This window comes from Haliaeetus albicilla, chromosome 10 (assembly GCF_947461875.1).
Source record: "Haliaeetus albicilla chromosome 10, bHalAlb1.1, whole genome shotgun sequence".
Classification (NCBI taxonomy): domain Eukaryota; kingdom Metazoa; phylum Chordata; class Aves; order Accipitriformes; family Accipitridae; genus Haliaeetus; species Haliaeetus albicilla.
Genome location: NC_091492.1, coordinates 12094038 through 12119910, shown reverse-complemented (window position 1 = coordinate 12119910; position 25873 = coordinate 12094038). Strand labels below are relative to the sequence as shown.

The window sequence follows — 25873 nt, the reverse complement described above, 5'->3', positions numbered from 1 at the left end:
AATAAGAGTTTTTCAGCTGCACAGAAATAGCACATAACCTTAAAGGAAGCAAAGAGGATGTGTTTGGCAAGTCTCAGAGTTGATTAAATAAAGATTGTAGCTATTTTATTAAATCTACAAAGAAAGTTTATGTTTCTAGTATAACGCAGGAAACAAATAGTTAGAAATAACCACCATTCCACTACAATGTTTTGCCAGATGAATTCACTTCAACACTCTTCCTGCTAGATTTAAAATACTTTAAAGTAAAAAAAGTAAGACAAATCTTAGATTTACAAGATTTACGAAGTTGTGTCAATAACTTGTCCTGGTTTCAGCTGGGATAGAGTTAACTGTCTTCCTAGTAGCTGGTACAGTGCTATGTTTTGAGTTCAGTATGTGAAGAATGTTGATAACACTGATGTTTTCAGTTGTTGCTCAGTAGTGTTTAGACTAGAGTCAAGGATTTTTCAGCTTCTCATGCCCAGCCAGGGCACCTGACCCAAACTGGCCAACAGTGTACTCCATACCATGTGACGTCCCATCTAGTTTAGGAACTGGGAAGTGGGGGGGGGCAGGGTTTCGCCGCTCGGGGACTGGCTGGGTGTCAGTCGGCGGGTGGTGAGCAATTGCCCTGCGCATCATTTGTACATTTCAATCCTTTTATTACTACTGTTGTCATTTTGTTAGTGTTATCATTATCATTATTAGTTTCTTCTTTTCTGTTCTATTAAATCGTTCTTATCTCAACCCAGGAGTTTTACTTCTTTTCCTGATTTTCTCCCCCATCCCACTGCATGGGGGGGAGTGAGTGAGCAGCTGCGTGGTGCTTAGTTGCTGGCTGGGGTTAAACCACGACATAACTCAATCACTTCGCATAACTTCATCCTTTTCTTCACTTGTTCTTTACTCAGATTGTAAAGCTCGTGGACAAAGGAGATTCATGTTCCATATCTCAGAAATTAAGTCAATAAGAATATGGTAAGTTATAAGTAATAGTGGCATATTCTGATTCCATACAAATGTTATCATTTACAACTGTAGATTAAAGACCTCATGGTATGCCATACTTGAACTTACTTGTCTCAGATCCATGAGATCTGCTATTTCGTCTTCATACTCAGAACCATCTTCACTATAATGTTCCAGAATAAAATCCTTAAAAAAAAAAAGTAAATAATTTGGAATATCTAAAATTAACCTAAGATATTAATTTTTTTTCTGCACCTGCAAACAGTACAAAGTTGATTCAGTTGTGATTTGCATGGCGTCTACTCCCTTCCAGTCAATAGTACAGTAACATATAGCAATGAGACTACAAAAAGACAATAGAACTAATAATTTGATTTGGTATCTGAGACAAGATATTTCAGTCTAAGGTAAAGGAACCAAACACCTATTACATCAACTTCATTGGGTTTTAAAACGACACCACTTAGTGGTTTTGAAAGGGACAAATGAACCCTGTTAGGTAAAATAACAAGGGAAGCAAGTGACCATAAAAACTTGTTAAGAGAAAGAGACTGCCAAATTCTTGTCAGCTATATTAGGGCAATTCCGCTTAAATTAACACAGCTGCAATGACAAAGTTGTACCATAATCTGACCATGGAGATTAACCTACAGAAGTAAAAGCAAAGACAAATGCTACAGTGATATAAGATGGTTTACCATGAGATAAAATCTACATTGCACAATACGCAGTAGTCGAAAAAAAATACAGAAGGTGGCTCAAATAGCCAGCAAAGTATATTAGTCAACAAACAAGCAGTTTTAATGCTGCAACACTGCTTCCCAACTGAGCTAGCTTAGTTAGTGCAAGTCGGAGTATCACTGCGTTATGCTGAGTAAAACCTTCCATTACTACTTCCTTGCACACTTGGAACCAAAAACTGTAGAAAGGATTTTTATTATCTTTGGTTTAACCCTATTGTCTCCAAAGTGGGATTTCTTATAACATCTCCTGGCTGCTTGTCCTGGTTAGATATGAGAAACGACCCAAATAATTGGTGGTTAATTTTTAACACGTTGTGATCTCAGTTTTAGGACAAATAAAAAATAATTTGTTTAAAGAAGCAAGCAGAAGTAATTTATGTACAAATCTGAAATGGAAGTTATTTCTCTTAACTATTCATTCTGAAATGCGTCTCTGAAATTTACCTTGAGGGGGAGTGTAAAGTCTACTTCTTTGGTTTCCTTCAGGCCAAGAGGTACCAAGGGAATGCTGAAAGTCTCTCTATGAAAAAAAAAAAAAAAAACAAACCAAAACTCAAAGGTATTTCTTTTCTGTTTGTCTGTTGATAAGATAATTACCTTTGTTTCATTTGATGACAGGAAGTTTGTGTGCTGATGGGTGTTCAGGTAAAAGGTACACAGTTTATAAACAGTTCTTTCCTGCCCAAGAAAGTCTGTTTAATGACCTGTGACTCCTCAAGAAGAAAGTGAAGAAAGCTATTTGCCTGTGTTTGGTTTTTTGGGTTTTTTTTGTTTGTTTGTTTTTTCATTTGAGCCTATTTTTCCTTCAAGGAAGGAAAAGGAAACTCTCAAAGGCTGGTTTACGGCAATTTAGCTCAACCTTTATACACCTGCACAAGTTATATGGACAGAAAATGGCTCCACAGCTGCTAGGAGATCTGCCACAGTAAGAGCTATGGTAATTATAAATAGTTATCATCGGTATCTTATATGCTACCAATGGTTTCATACGTAGAAGTGACATGTGTCTAACATAGGGAAAAGAAGGGCCAAAGTATACCAACTTTAACAGTGAAAGGTCTAAGAGTAGGAAGTCTGAGAACTACTTAGTTTCTAGACAATGCTAGGTGTTAACCTCTAAACAAGTCAACCTCTAAAATACCAAAGGGCAATAAAGATGAGAACTCTGACTTAAAAAAATAATCTGATCCTCAAGAGAATACACATCTGTATCATGGACTTAAACCTGGATCATATTAGTAAACAACACTAGCTACTAAGACTATTATGAATTAAAGAGCACTATTCATCCCTCAAAAGCTACACATATTGCTCTTCCACTAAGCATATTACCCAATTATAAGTTAATAGGCAATTACAAGGTTTATCTAATATTTTCATTTTTCCTGAAAACAACTGATTGACTGTCTAACCATTGTTTAGAGAGTCCCATCACCAACTACAAAATCCCACAGGTGTGATTCATTCATGGTCTCATCAGCAAAGCCAGCAAAATCACTTTCTTACTGGTGAAAATTCCATCTCGGGAAGGTGGGAGTAGGAATGCAGCTTCCTCAGCAGAGGAAGAGTCCTTAAACTGGTTGGCACAATCCAGAAAGTGGCTCTGCTAACTTGAAAAGGACTTGCAGGATACAGAGCCAGAACACCCCTGCAGATAGTGCAAATGATCTGATTTCTGATGAGCCTTTTAGAAGAAACCGCAACACTTTTACAACAGATTATATCAAGACTTTTTCCCCAAAAGCAAGCGAGACACATGCAAAAGAAATCCTAACTTACTGATTTAATGATTTCTAGTACCACCCACAGTCCCTATAGACACCAGCATTTGTCATTCAAAGGAACTGAATTTCTATTTTTTTTAAGTTTCTAAGGTGCCATGCCCATGGAGTAAACATCATGGGGGCATTGAACAGTGAGGGAGGTGATGCTGGATTTCCAGAACTGAGTAGAAATAGCATCATGCTTCTCAATCCAGCCGAGATATGTGCAAGCACTGGGAAGGCCAACCCTTTAGATGGTGTAACACAATACGGTGTAACCCAGTAATGTGGGTGTGACCTTATGTTGACGACTACATGCACAATAGATTCAGAGAACAACTATTAATAGCTATTTGCTATTAAAGGCTGGAGAGCAGTTACAGAAGGAATGAGCTATTTTAGCTAATGGAACATAAAAAGCGTTTAGAGCTTACAACAAACAGCATCAGAAAAGTAAAACACCATTCAAAACTGATTGGTGAAGTAGGATCAGGAGAGAATAAAAAGCATGCTACTGTCCAGCTGCAAGGCTTCTACCTGCCTTGGGGCCTGACCTACTGCTCACCCTTCACTGAGAATCCAAATATTTCAAATACTCTTTAGCTAGAAGAAGGAATAGTACTTCTGGAGTCTTGCTCTCATTCCCACAGCCGTAACTTTCATACTGCTCTCTATGCTCACATGCATCTACAAAGACTGGTAAAATCTTGAACAGAGAACATTTTCACATCAAATAGTAGTCAAAGTTTGCCATGGGGATGAAGAGCAGAACTTTAGCATAAGTTTATTTTTGAGAAAAATGAAACGTAGTTATTTTGCATCAGGTCACCATTCAGTTGAAAGATACCCTACTGGAAAGGCGCTTAGTCCCTCTACATTAAGAATTCCTTGTAGTCTACCTGGAAGTTAACACCTAACTGAGAATAGTGCTAAGAGGGACCCAAAATTATACCCCCTTCATATGAAGTGCTTCAATTTGTGTCTTGAGCTGCTCACGTTAATCAAATAGTAAACATTTAGTTTTAGGAACAACAAGCCATCTAACTGATACAGAAATCATTGCAGTGTTCAGGCAATGAATAATCTTTAACTTTGAATATTTATCTTTGAGGCGTCCATTGCAATTTGAAGTTTAGTGTGCTCTTTAAAGTTGGGAAAATATCTTGGAAAAAAATTCAACTTAATATACTAAAAATTTCTGGTTTAGCCAGCTAATTTATGGATTTCTATCACTGAAGTGCACACCTTAAAGATTACCTCAAGTCTGCTTTGAACTCCAAATCAGTGTTGTAGTTCTATTCTCCAGCTAAAGAGAGGACTGTTGTATGCACTGCATTTGAGAACAGATGCTGTATCACTAGGTTTGCTCACTCCAGAATGCACTGAACCAATTAGCCATTCTAGTACTGGAAATTCTGCTCAGTGCCATGTGTCTCCCCATACAGCCCCAAGAGCTTTCAATTCTCGCAATACTCTCCTCCACAAAGGAACCCCTTATCTAAGGATTAGCGGTACATACCTTTCCCAAGTGAAAGACAAATATGCAGACTAACCCTTAGTCAACAAATCTATCATCAAATATGTTCTCTTCCTATCAAGCTCTCTGTTCTTTCACGTAATTACTGTCCAGCATTCACATTCACCTAGAAACAATTTTGTTTCCAAGGGTAAACAGAAGACCTGTTAATAACTGAGTAACTTATACTTACTCTGTATTTTGATAAACTTCTACTGATATATTAAGTCCTTCCAATTCCTCCTTTAAGATCTGCAGGTCTGAGTTTACAAAACTCAGTTCCAGTAGTACCTGCTCTCGTACTTTGTTGTTGTTGGTTGCTCTGCAGAAAGAAAGAGACAAAATTTTTTTGTTGCTGAGGAAAAGGTTTTGTACATAAGCTTGGCTGACCCCATTGCTAGCATTCTCAGCATTTTTAAGATTTTTTTTTTTTTTTTTTTTTTACCTCCTTAAGAGATGATACAAGACCTTATGTTTCAGAATTTATTAGGTTTTTCTGTCAAGGGAGAGCCTGGGATAGTTTCCAGATAACAGCACACAGACACATAGAAGGTTTGCTATGTGCTACATTTTTTTGCGTGATTAAGGTCAAGCTTATTTTCAGATACATTAATCAACAAAACTAAAGCATCTTAAAAAGAATCACCATCCTATTTTTGGATTATGTGATCTTTTCCTAGAAGAAGATATGAGGGTGGAGGTAGGGGGAGTCAGGAGATATTTTTTCAAAAGAGACTTCCCCACTTTACAAATTGAATCATAATCTGTTGAGAGTTCTGATCTTAAGAATAAAAGAAAACAACTTTCCCATAAAGCTATTACTACAAAATGTTTTACAACCAAATATACAAAGACTTTTTTTAGTACAATATACTTTTCTATAGATATTTATTTTTAATACAATACAATTTTTTCTATAATTTTATTTTGTTAGATGCAAATGGGATTTTTTTTGTTTGCTTGTTTCCTTTGCCATTTATATATTTACATGACAACATTCTGAACTGCTAGCACAGTGGATGTTAGTATTTAGCTCCCCAGAGCATTTCTCTGTGATTTTTTATTTGTGTATTTCAGGATATTATATCACTATTTCTAACCTAATTCTCAATACAGTATTACTGTTTTCAAGACACTTAAACTGTTATCTATAATCACAGGTATGAGTTTAAGATAAAAGGCCTTGATCCATATCCAGGCTTAAGATATTGTACCCCTACATTAGAGAGTCCAAATCATTAGACAATGACAAACTTAAAATAAGTTTGCAGCATCTTGCATTTACCTTTATTTTAAGATAAAATGCACCTTCATAAATATTTATGAACAACCCCCTCATACATCTAGGCTCCACTTGGAATAATCCTCCAGTTTTATGGAGCACCTTGGTGAAGAACTAGTTATTCCAAGGCTTAAACTCTAAGCTTGTACTTCATATTATATATATATGCATTATACATGAATCTTCTATGCTGTACTTTATTGAATACCTGAGATTGCTTAAATTAACCAATGTTAACATCTGCTGCCTGCATAAGCCAAACTGGACACAAATATAGGGTAGAGTGGATCTTCCTTGATAAAGGCAGCACTACATAGATAACTGGGCAAACTTTGATGCTAGCAGCAATTTAATTGCCATGTTACTAAGGCTCCATGTTTGGTCTAGCTTACCATCCTCCTTAAGGCTCCATGTTTGGTCTAGCTTACCATCCTCCACAGAAGGGATTCTAATATCTTTTTCAGAAACCCCAATGTTCTATCCAGGTGAACTTCTATAATACAGCTATATTGCTCTCAACATCCATGCAATTTAGAGTTAATTTGATTATCTTTTCATGTTTTTGCACTGTAGACATACTTTGTAAATGACAAACAGCAAAAGACAGCAACAGGGGCAATGTGATATCCTCGAGATCCACATAACTCTACTCTGAATTCAGTTTTAACTCAGAACTTCCAGAACAAAAGACAACAAGGAGAGGGTGACTTTCAGAAGTTGTAAAAACAAGTCTTTGCGCTATGTGGATCATTTGTTTCAAGCCTAGCATTTACTTTCAGCCAAAAGTAAAGAAACACGCATTTCCAGTTTTTTCTCAAGTCCTACTGCAGGAGGCTCCTTGTGGACAGCAATTGGTTTGCTTCTTTTAGAACTTGATGAAATGCAAACAGAATCTGAAAACATAAAGCTTGTTTATTTATGTTTTTCCTTAGGAGACCATAAATACATCTAGTCATCTGAACTGTCTACTGGTCAGGTTACTTTTAAAATTACTTCTTTCAAAGAACTAGCAAGTTTTAATAGACTAACAGGTATAAATTCATTCTAGATTTTTAATAACTTAGAAAGAAGTCTGATCATCTACTCTTCAAATAGGCTTAGTTCCCACTCTTGTCGGTAGCAACTTCAGTACTTCAGCAGCTAATATTGGTATCAGGAGCCAAACTTCAGGACATCTTTAGGTTGAATGTTAGAGTAGCCAGCGTTCACATTAGATATTACTCATCTCTCTAGCCTTTCCAAAACACTCCTGAGTTGGCATGCAGAAACATCTATTGAATGAACAGTGTTCAGTTTCAAAAGCAGATATAAGAATTTTGCTATGTGTACAGAAGGTAGCAAAAGACCCCAAGACTTACTCCTTAAGTCAATTACCAGAAAACAAAGCAAAATTAAGTCAGTCACAGAGGCTAAAACTACCAACTCTCTTGCCAAGAGTGGAGATAAAGGCAGGTGACAGGCAAAGAGCAACCCATCAATTAATGGCAAGTGTAAAAAACATTAATTTATCCAAGCATTTTCACTTCTCCAAGGGAAGTATATTGACCAGGTTTTTGTTCTTAGAGAGTTGCTCCAGTTGCAGATAAACAGATACTGTAGCAGACTATTGCAGATGAGTATTGGGGAAATTCTCAGTTCTTCTGTGTAACAGAGGGATGCATTGTTGGAAAGCTACAGGACTGTTTGCTAAGCAGTTAATCACAGGATATAATAGCCTCAAGACATGGTCAACATAAGGCTATTCCTATGGGGACAGCCACATAAGAAACTGTGTCTTAAAAAAAAAAAAATTTCGTTGACAAAATATAATAGATAAAGGGCAAAGCCTCTTCCAGTTACTTCAAACCGTGGGAGAATTTGGTGGCAACTGTAACCCAGCTCAAATTAGATGTGCGGTACCCTGCTACTCCTGTATCACTACTACATGGAATAAATAAGGCAACTGACGGTCCTTTCCTCTGTGGAGCGCAGATCTAAAGGATCAGCACAGCAACAATATCTTTAAGGTGTAAAAAGGACTCATTACAATATTCAGCAAGGTTCACTTCTCATTATTACTAGCAATAAAGCTGATCAAACAGAGCAACGTAAGCTAGTCTAACATTCAGCTCATTTGCTACAGCATACCAGCTTTGAAAGTGCACTTTATAGCAGGTAATGACTCTATAGAGCTACAGCATTAAAAAAACTTCAGGGAGATTCACAAAGCATCCAGCAGTAATTTATGCAGCATGTTAGGGGAGCAGTTAGGCAGACTGGGAAAAAGCAACAGCTAAAAGACTTTTTAAATTTTTTTTTTTTTTTTTAATAATTTGTTGCCTAGGCAAGAGAACTAGGAAGTCATGACACATACCTTAGAAGATTTTCAGCACCAGCTCTCATTCTTACTGCTCTTAAGATCTGTTGGTTTAGGACAGCTCTTTGATTTTGCAGTTTGCTTCGACCAGTCTCAGCAAGAGGATTACATCCCTAGAATTAAGGAAAAAAGTTTTTTTGTTGCTGTTGGAAGAGACTGAAAAGGGAGTAACACTGAATTTGAATGAACTTTAATGGCATGAGTTCTGTATGAATACAAATTAACTACACTGACATCAATGATGAATGACTGACAGTGTTTCTTTTCTCAAACCTGGTTATTAAAAGAGAAAGAGACACCATGACCAAAGTATCTGACATTAAAATCCAGGCAGAAAATATTTGTTTTAAAGCTTACGTACATGTGTGAGCCAGTCTGCTCTCCCCTAAAAATCTTTTAAAGCTGTTTTCCAATTATAACCAAATTTGACAGAGTGTTATTAAGTTTCTACAGGTTCCATAAAAACAGTATCTGGCAAGGCAGTAACTCCTATCAAAGCTTCTGCTTAACCTTTGCAAAATATCTCCAGTTCCACATTGGGATATATGCAGCCTTGAAATACAATTCTGTCAAAAACAGGCTTTGGTGGCACCACTGCTCACAGTTTTAAGAACCCTTCTAAGGATCTCTGCTCTTGTTCCTTCTAGCACTGAGATCTTGTTCCTTCTAGCACTAAGACCTTCAGTACAATTCCTACCCCTCCTTCCCTAAGTTCCTCTCTTTACATCTCAAGCTTATTTTTGGCACAATACTGCTTATCTGTACGGCTCTTCTTCACACCCAAGAAATACTCTTGGATCTTTAAGTCTACCCTGCCCTAACCCAACAGCACCTTTGCGTACTGCACCAAAAAGGTAAAACATGAATAAGCGTTTTCATCTGTGTATGTTCACAGTGACAGATGCAATGATTTATCAGTCCATCAGTTTTTCTTGTTACCTGTTGGCCAAAAAAAGATTATATATTGATAGCTCAGTATCAAGTAAGACAGGAAATGGAATATGAGATGGGGTAAGATTGGATATGGAATAATAGAGCTTGACAGGGTAAGATGATGATTATACCTTCAGATACTCATCAAATTAAGCCCTTAAAAAGTAAAGCATGAAATCCAAAATTCACAAGAATGCTCCTGTGTACATGTATACCTTACACAAGCACAAGACTCAAACTACTGCAACCTGTGCTTGAGCAGGACTGAGCCATTGTATTGTGGTGAGCACTTACAAGCAAAAACTGTTATGGATGAATAGGACTGCATGTTTGTCTTTAATGGAAACACAATCTTATCACCTTTTTTAAAAAGCTTAGAAGTTTCACTTCAACTTTTTTATTCTTTGCCCCTGCCCCCGCCTTTTTTTGAAGTATCAAATGTCTTTGAATATTAATACTCATTTATAGCCAACCAGCACATCCCTGCAGCCTTAACTACTGATTCTGGAGCAAGTAAGACCACTCTGTTTTAAGGCTTACAGTTATATAAAGCATGTCCTTTTGAGTGGCCTTGCTGGGTATCGTTACAAAGCTTATCAGGGTCCTAGTGGATCATGCCTTACACAAGAAGGGGGCTCAGATCTGTCTGATACAAGTCTTCCCTCAAGTACTCCAGCCACTAAATTATGCACGATTTTGTACCTCCCCCTCTTCCTTTTGATCAGAAAAATTTGGTTTTGATATAATAGCATTTAAAAGTCTCTCAGCAAACTCTAATTATAAGTGGTCAAGCAATGAAGTACCAGCACAACAAAAGCAAGTATTTAAATAGAACATGAGGTTCTAATCATCTACTTGAAGTTCAGTTCTTATTTAGGTTCACAAGTGAAAGCAAATTGACTTGACAATGGAGAAACGAGCCAATCAATCCAGATTACACTAGTTCAACTGAGAAAGCACTTAGCCCAATATTGTTAATTTTAAATCTCTAGTTTGAAAAGTTTGTAATAAATAGGTGAAATGACGGGAAGCTTGTGCAAACATCTTCAGAAGCACTGTTTGCCAGATAACTTGAAAAAACATGCCACATTAAATTATTCTTATTGCAGAAATGTTTCTGCATTGAAATACCAATTACAGCAGAAGCCCAAAACTTGGGTGTGCAGTATACACTCTCTTCATTGAGAAAGCACAATACACAGAAGATGAACTTCTTACCGGAAAGGACATGGACATGTAGCAAACTCATTCATTCATTCATCTCAGATTAACAGCCCTTTAACTACTAAATACTTTACACTCCTTTACACGTTTATATGCAGAGACATAAGCAAGGCACACCTAAGGGTACAACGTGGTCTTCTACCCACAAGCTGCTTTCTGCTCTTAGCATGTTTCTTTTTCTGGGCTGCCACTGGTTTTCCAACTTTTTGTTTTTCTTCACTTTGTGTTGTATAATCTTTCTCTACTACTGGTATTCAAAGTCTTCTCTCCTTCCACTCTATCCATGCCATTTTTCATTTGAACCTTGCCAAATTATTTCCTCTTGCTTTCTCCATTCAGTTTGAATACTTGATTCTCATCTTGGACCTGTCGTCTCTATATCCCTGTATAGGTCTGTGATGCTTTCTTCCAACTTCTTTCTTGCCCACTTAGTCCAAGCATCCTTCCTAAACACATCCTTGCCTTTGCCCTTATCTTCATTTTCTCTGTAAAGCTGCAGCTTCTTTCCAGAACTCCCTGTCCTTCCTGTGTGCCAAACAAGTTTCATGACATCATTCAAATACTTCTTTACAGCTCTACTTCTGAGAAATTTTTCAGGAAGATCAACTGCCTGATTCCCAAGCCCATTAAACTCAGTAGATGTGGTGTGTTTATTTCAGTGGACCTTTGATCGAGCATCCAGCCCAGAAATCAAACAAGCTCCCATTGAACGATGAGTGCAAAACTGCAATGATCTTAAACTCTGTGCAAAGAGAGGAAGTGGCAGAGATGTTTCCCTGTATTTCAGGACCAGCCACTAATCTCTGTATGAAGCTTTAATGCAAAAACAGGCCTGGGGCCTAAGAGGACAAGGCACTGACAGACTGAGGCATCCATATCACCTCCAGTGTGCCTGGAAGTGCTGTCTTCTTGATGAAAGGCTTCTTGTAGATAGAGGAGTCTGTTTTCAGGATAGGCTCACCTGCTGCAAGCATATACCTCCCATTTACTTGTCAAGGCCTATAAAGAATTGTATTTTACCTTTTGGAAAACATTGCTTTTTACATCTCCTGTACAAGGGGTAGGGACACTCAGCTAGTTTGTGTTCATTTGCAGGTTTGAACTCTTTATGTAATCAGGCTGCCAGAAAACTTATGGGTAGAAGTCTGCATAGAGGACAGTGAAAATAACCAGCATCTGCAAAAAAAACATAGGAAATAAAGAATCTGGGGAAGATTCCCCCTTATGTAAAGCATAAGTTCTGCATACTAAAAAATTATTTTGCAGTCAGGTCCAAGAAAGTGTTTAATTTTGTTTTCTTCCATGTAGAAGATCGCTCTCCCAGACAGCATTTGTACTTGGTTCACATTTGGACAATCCCAAGAATGTTAATGTTCAGTTCATTACAATATCTGGCAGCCAAACTTCCCAGCGGTTTCCACACCTACTGTTTCATTTCTTGTCAACAGGATGCTAGATGCTTCATTTAATTACTGTTTATTTCTTTGCTGAGCCAAGACAAATTGGAGAGTGAACTGGATTTTACCCTGGCTTATACACTATCAGTAAAATTATTAAATAGCAACAAAAGAATGGTTATTCCTAGGAAGCTGCAAAAATGACCAAGAATGGAGTATGATTTAAGCTTTCATTGCATGCATTTGGGGGGGGGGGGGGGGAAGACAAGTAAATCGAGTAATTTTGCTGTGGAGAAAATTCAAATAATAAACTCAGCTATCCATTTTAGAGCCTTTTTCCCCCTCAGAGCATAGCTGCACTTCATAAAGCAGTGTTTAAAGTGCTTAAATATTATTATCCTTAGCTCCTGAACCAATAAAAGCTTTTTAAAACCTGAAGTTCAGTTAGCTAGCTACTTTATTTCTTCCTGCTTGGTTGAATAGCATTGTTGAACTGTAGAATCAGGAAGCTGATATGTTTTTAATGTATCATTGTCAGAGGCAAGACCTATACAAGAGTTACAGATTCTTGACATGTGTTATTTACGTACCTAGTCAGGTAACATCTTGAAAGAAACAGACACTGATATTAGACAAATAAACATGCACCTCCTGATGAAGGCTGGCCTGCGCAGGGCCTGCATGTTTGATCACAATCCTTTAACTAATTGATGGGGTGAGCTGACAGATTCCAATGGGATTGCTGCTCATCTCTTGTTAGAACTAATGCCTGAGCTTAGGTGGCAGGACATCCCACTGGGGTTTATTTTTAAGTTTATAAACATTATCCCACACACACTTATTTGACAAACACTTGTATTATGAATGCCTGTGGGATCTCAGTGTGACACTGTCTCTGTCAGACCAGGCACAGCCAGCTCAACAGCAGGAGCTCAAGCAGAGCAAGGAAGCAGCTGACTGACCGTTCAGGACTCGTGTGGGATTTTGGGGAGATTTTATTCTACCAGAGACAGCAGCTAGGCAAGCCTGCAATCAGGTACTCCAGGTTAGCTATGGATAGACAGCATCTTGCCTCTGTATAAGACACCAGTGCTTACCTCCCATCAGAAGGAGCCTTAAAATCCCCCAGTCTAAGGGTTATAGACAGTATCTCTGTGATTTTCCAAGTTTAGGCTCTAGGCCTTGAGAAATTACCTACTACAGAGGGAAGATAGCTGTCAAAAGTATGGGTCCCAAATAAAGAAGCAGTTGTATTTAATTTGAATGCCAGGAAGTTCTTTCTTCAAGACAGAAGTATTTTTTAGTATCAGAAATCCATTTGAGATGGACACAAAAATCATGACTGTTTGCCAAACAATGAGTAATTGCAGTAAGCATTTCAAATTAACATAAATATGATTTATGAAGTAGTGGTTTGAACTTTTAAGATGAGCCACAGACTGAAGGTGACACAGAGTTGAAACTAGGTGTGCCTTCTTGCTTAAAATAAAACATTCCTTTCCAGCCAGTACAACCTGTGCTGCTTGTCAAGCCCAGTATTGTACACAAATGGCATATCCTCCAGATATTTAAACGTGTATGCAATTTAACTTACGCACATAACTTCTTTGGCTGCAACAGCAATTGTAGTAAACAGCATGATTCACAGCAGTATGTCTAGAACTGATCCTAAGTCCTGCTAAATTATTATGTTTATTTCCTTACCTTCTTCCACTACTATAATTAAAGTTTCTCTTTGCATGTTCCCACTAGTTCAGTTTGAAATTTTAGCTATATACTGCAAGTCTTTCAACAGTAGAAGTTTTATACGAGTTAAAAAAAAAAAAAAAAGGCAGGAAGATCTGGTCTTCCAGAGCCTAGTCTACTTGTGCCATGAACAAGTATTTTACAGTTCTAAGTTCCTGGCCCCAAAGATTAATATAAAGTTTTAGAACTAATTATTGTATTAAATTCCAAATACGTATTTTCTATACAATATTCCATCTTGTCACACCACTTACTAAGCAAAATGAAAATTAGTAATTCATCAGAGATGTCTGTCTCTTGACTAACCAAGTTGCAGATGATTCTTAGTTTCACATGAAGGCCTACTTTCAGTTTTAGGTTTTATGAATTTGTATATAATGAGTGGATATGGCATGACAGGGAGTATGAATCATCACAACATTGTTTCGGTCCCACCAGGCAAGTGGAAAGAGAACAAATAGGCAAATAAATATTCCTGTGTCAATGCTAATGTTGATGGTTGCCTGGCTACTAATGACTAAAAAGAGCCACATGAGCTAAATGCCAGTGGAAGCACAAGTGTAGCAGGTTGGTAAACTGAGACATTGGAGGGGGAAGCCCTGCAGAAGAAACCCCAAAAGCTAAGGAGGGGAAGGAGAGAGAGTAATTAGGAAAGTGCTGATTCATGAGCTGGTTACCATACCTATCATCATTTTCAGCCTGGTGCTTCATTTATAGAACTGCTTGTTTTCTGTTTTTAGCCTTTCCCCCTGACAGGAAGGACTAATATATACTGTCTTTCTTTTTGAATCATCAGCTTTGTCTGTATGATAAGTATCTAGCCTCACAGATGGAACCAAAGCTTTAAGAAAGGGAAAAGAAAATATGCATCTTCATTAAACTGATCAGAATCTAAAGATTCATTAAGCTAGCTGTCCTACTGCTCTGCCTCTACATAGCACAAAGGACTGCTATCCAAAACAACCAAATTGAAGACCGGATGCTTAGTGTTGTACCAGCAGATGCTTGGAGAGCTACAGAAAGGGTAACCCTGGAAAATGAACTATGGCTTTTTCTTATCATTTATTGGAACTTCCTGACTGATTAGGGAATTTGCAAAGTTACAGTCTGCATAAGGTGTTACAAAGCAGCAAACCAAGATGGGAAAGATATAGTAGAAAGAACTTGCTAGGTACCTCTTCCTTGCTCTGCTCCTACCCCCCCGCCCCCCCCCCAAAAAACAACAAACCACACCAAAAAAAACCACAAACAGGGCAGGCATAGCCCTACTAATAGATCACCACACAAGTGTTGGATCCTGTCACTAGATGAGTACTACTTTATAAATATCCTGAGTTCTGTATATTGACATGTTTTGGGGATATTTACTTTGTGAAAACTTGCTGGTTAAGTGGGGTGGGGCTCTGTAATGAAAAAAGAAAAGAAAAAAAAGAAGGGGAGAACAGCTTGAAAAAGAGAGCTGTTTCTCCCACAAGAATTCAAAAGTAACTAAAAAAAAAAAACAAAACAGGAAGAGGTCTGAGAGGCCAAGTGATCCACAGAACCATGGCAGGCTTGAAGAATCACTCTCCCAGAGGTGGGAGAAGCATCTTGTACAAGCAAGGCAGCACACAAGGACAGACCTGCTTTAATTACTATTGGTCTGTTGAAAAGTCCTTCCTGTCTAAATTCCTTGCTCTACTTCTAAAACAAATTGTTCTTTGCTCTTATCATTATTTTTGTCATTATTTTCTGCTGACCACAGACTTTCATAAGGAACAAAGATTGGAGACAGAATCTGGATGGACATGCAGGACATGCATGGCTACTTCACAGGTTGCTGCCAGTAATAGCGAAAGAATGTGGAACTCTGCAGGAAGGAGGTCAAGGCAGGAGGCTGACGGTCCAAGAGCACTCGCACTACCCAGGAGTACAGGTACAGTTTGCCCTGGCAATGTGCTATGGAATACACTGAACTAAGCTATCCACATGTGATGTGATTTGAGATAAAACAGTAGTAGAAACAGTTTCCTAGTGCATTATCTTCCCAGAAAGTAAAAAGTTCTAGACAGAAGCTCTATCTTTTTTTTGATGGAAAGTAAGGCGCTTCTTCCACTTTGCCATATCGTCTTCAGGACACCAGCCAGGATTTTTTTGTTGTTGTTGTTTGGTTTGGTTTTAAAACCAAAATCCTTCTCACAAGTTTGGCTGCAGCTAATCAAATGGTTAAAGAGAGTTGTTTTGGAGGCAAGGTATAAGGGGAAGGGAATAGGGGTAACACTGACAGAGTTGCATATACCCTGTGTGGCTGCACAGGTAATCTCCTTAAAACTAGATATTTAGGGGACAAAAAAAAAAAAAAAAAAAAAAAAGGCAGCCAAGCCAGCTCAAAGCATCTTATAGTTTTAAGGAAAATTTAATTTTGCCTATACAAATATGACAGGCCTTTGCCATGGGGAAAAAGGAGATAATGGACAGAGATGGGGTAAAGGAAAGAGGACAAGGTTCCTACAGAACAGCTCTGACATCACTGGAAAGGAATGGAGAGAGGGAGTCTGAGGAAAGGTGCAAGTGGACTGCAGTAGCTGCCACCCATCACATCTCAGACTCACCTGGCAGTGTCACAGCAAGCCTAACTTTCTAGTGTGGTAACAGAAGTCAAAGCAGGAAACAGGATTGTGCATGTGTTTCTACATTCCTGGTCACAGCCCTTTACACAGAGCCAGTCATAGTTTTACAGGGCCTCCTCCCTACAGGAAAAAAAAAGTGCTAAACAAGAATTAAGTTGTTTTACATACTGCAACTTGGGAGTACTGAGGGTTGTTTTCTGTTATGCTGTATTTAAGACTTCAAAAAGTGTAATACACAAAAGGGCACTATACAAACTTTGAGCATACTTCCCACAGTAATCCATTCATCAAAAGAAAATATCGGAAGTCTAAAACAAATGGATATTGTATGAATTGCTCAATTTTTCTCAACTATAAAATTTCATCGTGCACAATATTCTTGCAAAGTATGGAAGGCAACCTCATTGTGTAAATAGGGCTTGGAAGCCCTTTTGTGAGCAGGACTGATACAAAGCAAGTGTTTTCACCTTGCTCCACAGCTTACAGAATAAAAAGGTCAATTAAGTAAATATCTTTTGATCTAAGAACACAAGAACTAGCCTCGGAAACTGATGTGATTCTGCACCAACGCTACTGGTAAACCAACTCTCAGATCCTTTTAGGAAAACAAAAAAGTATTGTGATTTAAAAAGGGTCAGGAAAGCGATACAAAGGAACTTGGGGGCGGGGGTGTGGAGGGGAGAAGACCCATGGACACACATGAACAGCTCAATCACTAGTTTCAGTTACATGAAATCACCTAGCATACCATTCCAATGAACACGTAAAGCCTGAAGATACTATGTTCAGAGTATCTCCTTGGGTTCACAGCTTCTATCTGTTCAAGATTCCAGGAGTGGGATTGTTCTGGTTGGCATTTTTTTCCTCCCTCCTTCTCTTAGAACTATTTAGTCAGAATGAAAGCTCTGATCTTTGAGACCATTCAACTAATGTATAACAAGGAATACCAGTTTCCTGCTTACATCTAACTTTTAGGGACAAAAGGCTTTGAGCATCTAGCCTGATCTGAAGTTTACAACTTTTTTAATAAAGACACTCAGGAGCTGGATGAACCTTTCAAAGATCTGATTGAACAGAGGGAAGAATGTTCCACTACAACACTGGCTCACCCAGATTTAATATCAGATTCATATCCACTTTCTACTGTTTTAAGTCTTAAGTAATTCAAAAGTGGGAAAGATGCTCATGATAGGTATAAAATTGATCTTACAGTATTTTCATTATGAGAGAAACTTCATTCTTGTCCAGGATATGGGTTTTACACTCGTCTAATGCTGTTTCCGTTAATTTAACCCTAACGTACAATTTAATTGAAAATAAACTCAGTCCTTTAGCAAGTCTGAGTGCACGAGATATACTCCTCTTACGACTTATGAAGCACAACTTGGCTATTAAACTTCAGTTAGTCCTCGTCAGTAAAAACAAACAGGTTGAAGAGTTGATTTATCTAACTTAACGAACTTGACAAATTCATGAAAAGTCAACTTTTTTACTAATGTGCCTCAAGGCAGTCTACAAGCATCCCCTACTACAGAAAACAAAGCTGTAAAAACTCTAAATAATTACAACTTTTGGAAATAAATTACATGATTTCCTGCTACAGACTACTAAGAAAGAAGTGATTACTCACCAAATATTGTAGTAGGATTACTCAAATGAGAAACCAGACAAGATTTGGTCAAAGTTTTGTTTCAGTCTGTCTAGTTATTTTATATGGCCATACTGATTCCTTGGGCACAGGCAAATCTTGGCTCTTTCCAGCTGCAGTTCCTCTGCTAAAGGGCAATATTGTTGCTTAAGCTCCTGCAGGCTTATGAATTTGGTGACTACCAGGGGCAAAAACCGGACAACCTGTAAAGAGGACACAGTGCAAAGCGTATGTGCCTCCCCACCGTGTAATCCAGGTAGCAGCTGAAGTGCATCGTAGTAATATTTTTGTGCAGAGGTGAGCAGTAACAACCTGATGTGTGAGGCTTTTTTTCCCCCTCCATAGAATAAACTATTTATGGTCTCTGATCCAGAATCTACACCAAAACCCCCGTATACCTACACTTTTATTTGAAGCCCATCGACAAAAGTTACAAGCACGGAGAACTTAAAAACAGCGAGAGAATGCTGAATCAATGCTTCCCGAAAACGGCACTTACTGCCCTTTACCTCCAGTGAAGTTCACCGAAGCCCACAGGGCTGCATTACAGGCGATACTTAACTATAATTACTGTTGCGTAGAAAGAACTCAGGTGCAGGTTATGGCATAAGCCGCCCACTCAGTCTGAAAAGTAATTAGTGTCGATGTTCATTAAAAACTTCCTAACGAGTCTGTTAACTTCATTGCCTCACTCCAGTAAACTTTCTTACAGGTACACAAGGCAATTTACTAGAGAGCGAGCGAGGAGACGCTGAGACGAGCGAATAGCGCAGGGGAAAAGAAAAAAAAAAAGGCGGCAAAAAGAAGGCCGTCAAGTGGCATTTCGGTCGTTTTGTACAGGTATGAGTGCTCCTGTCCTTCAAAGTGAAGCCCAGCTCAGAAGCAGCGGAGGGTCGGTCGCTCCGGCGGCGGCCGCCGCCCGGGACCCCGCGGAGCGCCCCGCCCGCGCCGCCGCCAGCTCAGCGCGTACTCCCCAGCCGGGGCCCGGCTCCGGGCGCTCCCCTGCTCCTGGCCAGGCAGAGGTCCCCACCTCGCCTCCTTCCCTCCCTCGCCCCCCCCGACACAGCTCCCCGGCCGCCGCGGGCTGCCGAGGGACGGGGCTCACGACGCTCCGCCAGGAGAAAGCGACCCGCCAGCGGCGGACAGTTCGGACCGCCGAACCCCAAGTGCCCGCGTCGCGGGGCTGCCCGGGGCACACAGCCCACGGGGCACACAGCCCACGGGGCACACAGCCCACGGGGCACACAGCCCACCGCCCCTGAGCCTCCCACCTTCCGAAAGTAGCCGTCCTCCGCCGGCTCCGCCGCCTGGCAGCCGCGGGGCGGCAGGGCGTCTGTCATCTCCGGGCGAGCCAGCCGTCCCTCCGCCGCTGCGAGCCGAGCGCTGCTGCGGGGAGCCGCGACCCTGCGGGAAATGCGGGCGCTGCCCCAGGGCGCCGCCCGGCTCCACCTCCGGTGCTGGCGGGGAGGAGCTGCCCCGCCCCACAGCGCTGCCCCTCCGCCGCCCCGGCCAGGTCCTTGCGGCGGCCGCCGAGCCGCTCCCCGCCGGGTGAGGTGCCCCTCGTCCGGAGACAGGGCCGTGGCTGTGACCGACTGGAAGCGGAGCCCGGCGCCCCGCTGCGCGGCGGTGGTTCAGCCCACCCCTCCCCGGCCCTCCGGCCGTGCTCCGCGCTCCCCTCGAGCCTGCCGGAGTCCGGCTGGCCGCCCCGAAGGGACCGCTCGCCTCTTGCCGCTTCCCCACCACGGCCTCCCCCTGCCGCTGCGCCTGGCGACGGCACCCAGGGGTGGGTGGCCGCCCGGGGCGCCCCCCCCCCGCCCCGGCACCGTGCGGCCGCCGCCGGCTTTCCCTGGGGCCCGCCTCGGGGAGATAAGGTTTCCCGCGGGTGGCCGCCCCTCGGCGCGGGCTCCTTCCTCCGAGAGGGCTGCTCCCCAAACCCGGGGGTCCCCCTCGCAGCGGGGGGGATTACCGGCGCGGAGCCCAGGGCCCGCACGGCCACATGGCGCCCCAGCGATGGGCTTTGGGGTGCGTGTGGGCCTGCCGGCACGGCTCGCAAGCCTGGCCTCTGCCGCGGCGCGCCGGCCCTGTCTGGGGGAGGGCAGGAGCCCGGGAGAGACCCCAGAGCCCGGGGAGCTGGAGGGGCTCCAGCCCTGGCCCCTGAGAAGGGCAGCAGTATCTCGGTGAAAGGCAGGGCTGGCCCCGGCTCCGGGAAGCTGTTGTGGGATCAGCCTCGGCATTGCGAAAATCTGCAGTGTTCGCACTGAAAACCTCCTGTCTTTGGAATATTCCGTTGTGTAACTGGTTTCGCAAATGTCGTTACTGGATGCTCGTGTAAGGAAATTGCCGATATCGGTTCCGACTACTAGCCAGGCCTAACCTACAGCGTTATGCGGGCATTTAAAGATGCGATACAGCAAAATACTTGAAACGATATTGCCAAACTTGTCTTCTCCCCCTCCCTTCTTTCCTCTTTTTTTCATCTTTCTTAGAAGTATGGTGTAGTTGTGCCAGGAAAAAATCTGAAAAGGCACCGTTTCTTTATTAAAGGAAAAATATCTTAGGAATTACATCCTTAACTGAAACTTCCTTTGAAAACACCGGTGTCTCCAGAGAGTTATGCAGAGCAGTCTGGTTAAGCTGTGTCTACTGCCTGTTTTTAAGGAAGAAGACTAGAGCCAGCAACTCAGAAATTGGGATCCGAAGATCTGCTGCTGTCTCTCAAAGTCAGCTGAATTTTGTTCTTCCCAAATTTGTTCACTTTCACCCCAGTACTTCTTCCTTTTTTCCAACAAATCTAAAGATACTGGATTAATGTATCAAATTATGTGTTAAATAAAAATAGGTAAAAGTGGGAAAGTAGTTTAACTTGCTCCAGTCTCTATTTAGAGGGTGTAAAAAATATTTTAAATTATTTTTTATGCTATTAGAAAATGTACTTACCTGCCAAATTAAAAAGGATTTTAAATTTACATCTTGCAAATCAGTGTAAAACTCCAATGCAGTACATATAAATGAGTTTAAGTTAATATAAATGAGAGATAAATGAGTAATTTGCCAGCACAGGCCACGCTGATACAATCTGGCAATTAAAACAGTATTAATGTGACCGTCTTAGGAGTTTGCACTGCTTTCACTGGATTTATTGAAAACTGATCTTATTGAAAGGCTACAGCTGTTACTCCAAATAAAGTCCTAAGAGTTTGTAGCCAGGCCAAAGGGTCAGACAGTTAACAACACGACAAGTGACTGTTAATCATGGTTATGTGTCAAACAGAAATTTGCAGAAGTTTCTGCACAGTGTAATACCAAAGATAACTTCTAACGTATCTTGGTGACAAAATGCAGCCTTTCTTTGTTGCTGGTGGAGTCTTTGATTAAAATGAAATCAGTGGTGCTACACCCAGCAAATTTCCACAGCAAATTCAGGAGAGCCCAAGATGGCTCTTACAGGCTTCTTCCCCTGTCTTTAGTGTCCTGGGTATGTCGCCCAACACTCTCACAACTTCCAGATTAGACCATGCCTTCCCCTCACTTGGATAAAGGGTACTTCATCATGACTGCATTAGGACTGATACCATATTTCTTAAGTAAGTCACTGTAAGTTTTGTCTGCATATGGTGAATATGCTTTTTTGCAAAATGCACACGTTGATTATACGGTGTCAGTAGCTAGGGCTGAGCAGTGTAATGGCTGGGTAGGAGTGCTCCCTGACCCTGGAATGTAAATTGCAGCTTAGAACATTCCAAAACCTGATTTACCCTCAAAAAAACATGCCCCTGCTCTTCTCGCCAGTTGGTTAAACATCTTGTCTCCAGTAGCTTTTTGGTTGCTATTACAATTCCTAGATAGAGGTGGGTTCCTACCGCAGACTTGCTCAGTTTCTCACGATTATATTAATCAGAAGGTTTGGTTTGCTGCATTGTAGAGATTGAGTAATAACAGGCAAGGAATCTGGAATACATGCACTCAGAAAAAGGGGCATACAGATGCAGATGTTTGGTTGATATTAATATTAGAAGAGAGTAAATTCAGTGATCTGTTGCACTGGATGTGGCACTATCTCTGAGAAAGCATCAAATGCTTAAGACTTTGCATCCAAAGAAGATAGGTATGTTGTGCCTAAAGTACTGAAATTGAAGCAATGAATGTTATCTCTGCATCAAATCTCTTTGTTTTACAGAACTCGATGCTATCTGGCTTTGTGTATCTTCACAGATAAACCAGCCAGGTGATCCAAACAATAACCACACTGAAAACAGGCACAGAATGGCAGAGCTTGAGTTGTCCCAGATTTTGCCCCACAATAGTAAAGAGGGACCAGAATTTGGATAGCCTTACCACAGACACACAATAGTATATATGATATATATGTACATGTACACATTATGTGCCATATTTCTGTTACGTTTGTATCGCTCCACTTGCTCGGTCAATCCTGTTCTTCTCCCCTTCCCCCATATAGGTGAATATATGAAATTCCATCTTTAGTCTTATCTTTGGCCACCAGGAAATGGTCTCAGTTTGGGAAATTAATTTCCTGCTGGAATGCGTGCTGATGCACTGTTACATACTGAAGATATGAATCTGCTTTGACTTAGTAAGGACAGGTGCCATTCTCTGGAAAGAGAATGTTCCTTTTTTTGTGATTTTTATAGACCTTGCAGCTACAGGATGGTAACAAGTGCCTCAAAGACAGCTTTTGTCCCAGAGACACATGGAGGCCTATCAGCAAAAGCACGTTAGAATGATACTGTATGAAGGGAGAAGTATGCACCGACTCCTGCTGTTTCTCAAGGTAGATTCTTGAATTCTGAACCTGACACATGGTTACATATTTCTTTTCCTGTTGTTGGTGGCTTTGAATATTAAACTTCTGTTTTGAGAGGACAGACAAAAAGATTTTGTTAGTAACCCTGACAGCCTATAGCTTTACTGTCGATGAATTCAACTGCAGCAAGTTAATCAAGTTAGTATCATCCTTTATTTCTGAAGATTGCAGTTCTTAATGAGCAAATGTCCGGCTACTGTAGGGGAATTTTAGGTGAGGAGAGAGGAAAAAGGATCATAGGCTCTTCCCCCTCCATGCCCCCCCCCCAACTCTTTCCACATAAATATTTGGGGAAAAAAAGATGGAGAATGGCAAAAACAGGGCATGGGGGAACAGTAGCAATAGTTATGTGAATCTGCTTGTAGACTGTTATAAGTTTACAAGGTGTAGGATATTTTCAAGTTAGAAAATGTTGAGAGTAAAGAATGGGAAGGTGTTCTCATAAACAAAAGAAGTTCTGCATTTTATGACAGATTAATTGAAAAGTCACCAGACAGGAACTGCAAGTAAGAAGTGCCAGTAGAAGGTTTCCTTACCAATAAATTTACTGAGGGATAGCAAAATGGTATAAAAATAGTACACAAACTGAGTATAAGGGCCTTGGATGGCCATGGTATGATTGGCTATAGGTACAGCATTTCACTGCTGCTTCTTCAAATTAACAGTGTGGGGCATGTGTTAACTTTATCTTCACTGTAAATAAAATCCCATTTCCTATTGAATAGCTAATGTGCTTTGCCTGTTCTACTGTGAGATCATATTGGAAATAAGACATTGCAGTTTCAGGGGGTATTAAGAACGTAAGGCCAAACATGGGCAAAATCATCACCACTTTTCCCAGATAATGCCTTGCCTTTAGCTGAGATCCATAGATAAAAAATCTGTGTACTTAAGGACAATATTCGTTATCTCTTTTTTTTGCTCTTCATTGTTTTAAAAAATGAAAATTAGCACTTTGTAGAAGCTAAAACAATGCCTCAGGGTCTGTACTTCACGTCTCTTTCATCAACTGATACAGTAGCCATGTGTTGGCAGGAAGAATATTCAGGGGAATATTCCCATTGAACACAAGATAAGGCAGAGGTGAAGTCAAGCTGACTGGTTTTGCTGCGTTTTGAAAAATAAAAAGGTAGTGTATTTAATATTGTAATTTTATACTTTCTGTACTTATGTTTTCCTTTTTTAACATGTTTTTAATACCCCTGTAAATGAATCAAATTTTTGCTTCCTTCTTTTATGTATGTTATGCTGCTTTTAGTTTGAAGTTCCATTGACTCACATAACAATAAGTTATCTATTTGAGGAACCGGTTTTAAAGACTATAACAAAAGCTATAGGAAGACACTTTTATGGTTGACCTTCTTGATGCACTAATTCAAAAGTAGATGTTGAAAATTTATTGCAAAACTAAAGCCTGAAGTCCATCTATGGCTTAGGGGCTCAATTTCAGCATTATATGTACTAACAATTATTTGAGCATTCATTCAAAATGTAGATTTTTTTTTTCACCAACCAAATGACTGTAAAAGAATTTATTTTAAACCTAAGCTATCCAGATTTACTAATATTTCAGTTTCATTACAATTATCAAGACACTGGAATTAGTCTTGTTTAACAGCTACAAATAGCAATTGTCACCTGGTTTAACAATTATAAACAGGAGATAATTATAAACCATGGAGAAGGAAATACCACTGGGATGCAAATAAAATTCTAACCTGATAAAACCCTTAAAGAGAAAAAAACTTCGAGATTTGATTACCCCAACTCTTTGAACATAACAGACAAGACACTCAAAAGATTTTCTGTTAACATTGTGCAAAAAAGGTTTATTCAAGCCTGTGTGTTAAATCAAAGGCACATAGAATTGACTATTCAGGAACAATTATTTCCTAAACAAAGAGAAACAGCAACTGTGCTAACAACTCATTTTGCCACTATGTGTTCTAGCTAACTGCTTACTAATTAGTAATGATGAGAAAAGATAATGCATGTAGATAAATGTCTGTGGCTTCTACTATATTGTTTTTAAGTGGATCGGAGACCTAAATTAAACAGAGTACTTCCTATTTGCATGGAACCGTGTAAATATTTCCTATGGAAACCTGAAACCACACGAAACTCAGGTAGTTTCACTGTGAAAGAAACCAGTTCTGTGTATACAAACATACACAAATACTGGGTTAGAGAATGTGCCACTAAACTTGCAGAAGTCTTATTTATTAAGGGCAGGCATCTTTTAGAGACTGTGTTGTGATTTATTTTCAAGGATTTCAAGAAACTGATGATACTTGCTTATAAAAGTTGTGGATTGGTAGAATCTATTGTCAGCACAAAATGAAGCAGTTTTTGTTTGGGTTTGTGGTTGTTTGGTTTGTTTGTTTGTTTTAAATTTATAATATATTGTTCTTTTAGTGAATCTGAGTATTAATGTAAAACGTAAGCTTGAGAAACCAAATTAATCAAAATCGTCATTATGAGTTTCTCATTAATAACACCGTGAAAAGCCACAAAATTAAAATCCAAATTTTGAACACTTGGGTTTTACTGGTGAATATTTATTGGTTCTTATGTGCTCTTTGTATAAAATGCATTCAGTGGAAGTTTTTCTCATTATACAAGACTCCCCAGCGATATGCAGAGGTACCCGAAAGCCTTGAGGGATGAAGCTCTGAATGCAGAGACTTCTGCACGGATTCCTGTGCACATTTTTTTTTAACAACTCGTAAAACAACGTGGTTAACCAAATCTTCCCATTATCTGCAAAAGACTGTCACTGAGTTAAATGCACACCTCCCTTGGACATATTGATTCAGGGTGGAGTTCCCTTTACACCTTTAGACAGAATTTGTTTCACAGAAAATTTCTGCTGTCCTTCTC

At 40.1% G+C, this 25873-nt stretch overlaps 1 protein-coding gene across 2 annotated transcripts in view; it reads right to left on the bottom strand.

Annotated features, from left to right (window-relative positions):
* The window catches only part of RHPN2 (rhophilin Rho GTPase binding protein 2), a 31308-nt gene extending 11652 nt beyond the window's left edge, over positions 1-19656 (bottom strand). The window contains exons 1-6 of one of the 2 annotated variants that reach the window (XM_069793494.1): positions 19440-19609; positions 11789-11944; positions 8609-8724; positions 5167-5295; positions 2139-2214; positions 1060-1137 (exon numbers count right to left, since the gene is read on the bottom strand). In XM_069793494.1, the coding sequence (XP_069649595.1) occupies positions 1060-1137; positions 2139-2214; positions 5167-5295; positions 8609-8637 (312 nt within the window). In that variant the 5' untranslated portion in view covers positions 8638-8724; positions 11789-11944; positions 19440-19609. Of the gene's footprint in view, positions 1-1059; positions 1138-2138; positions 2215-5166; positions 5296-8608; positions 8725-11788; positions 11945-19439 lie in introns of both variants that reach the window. The other variant, XM_069793493.1, reaches the window with a different exon arrangement.
* Between the last annotated feature and the right edge of the window lie 6217 nt (positions 19657-25873).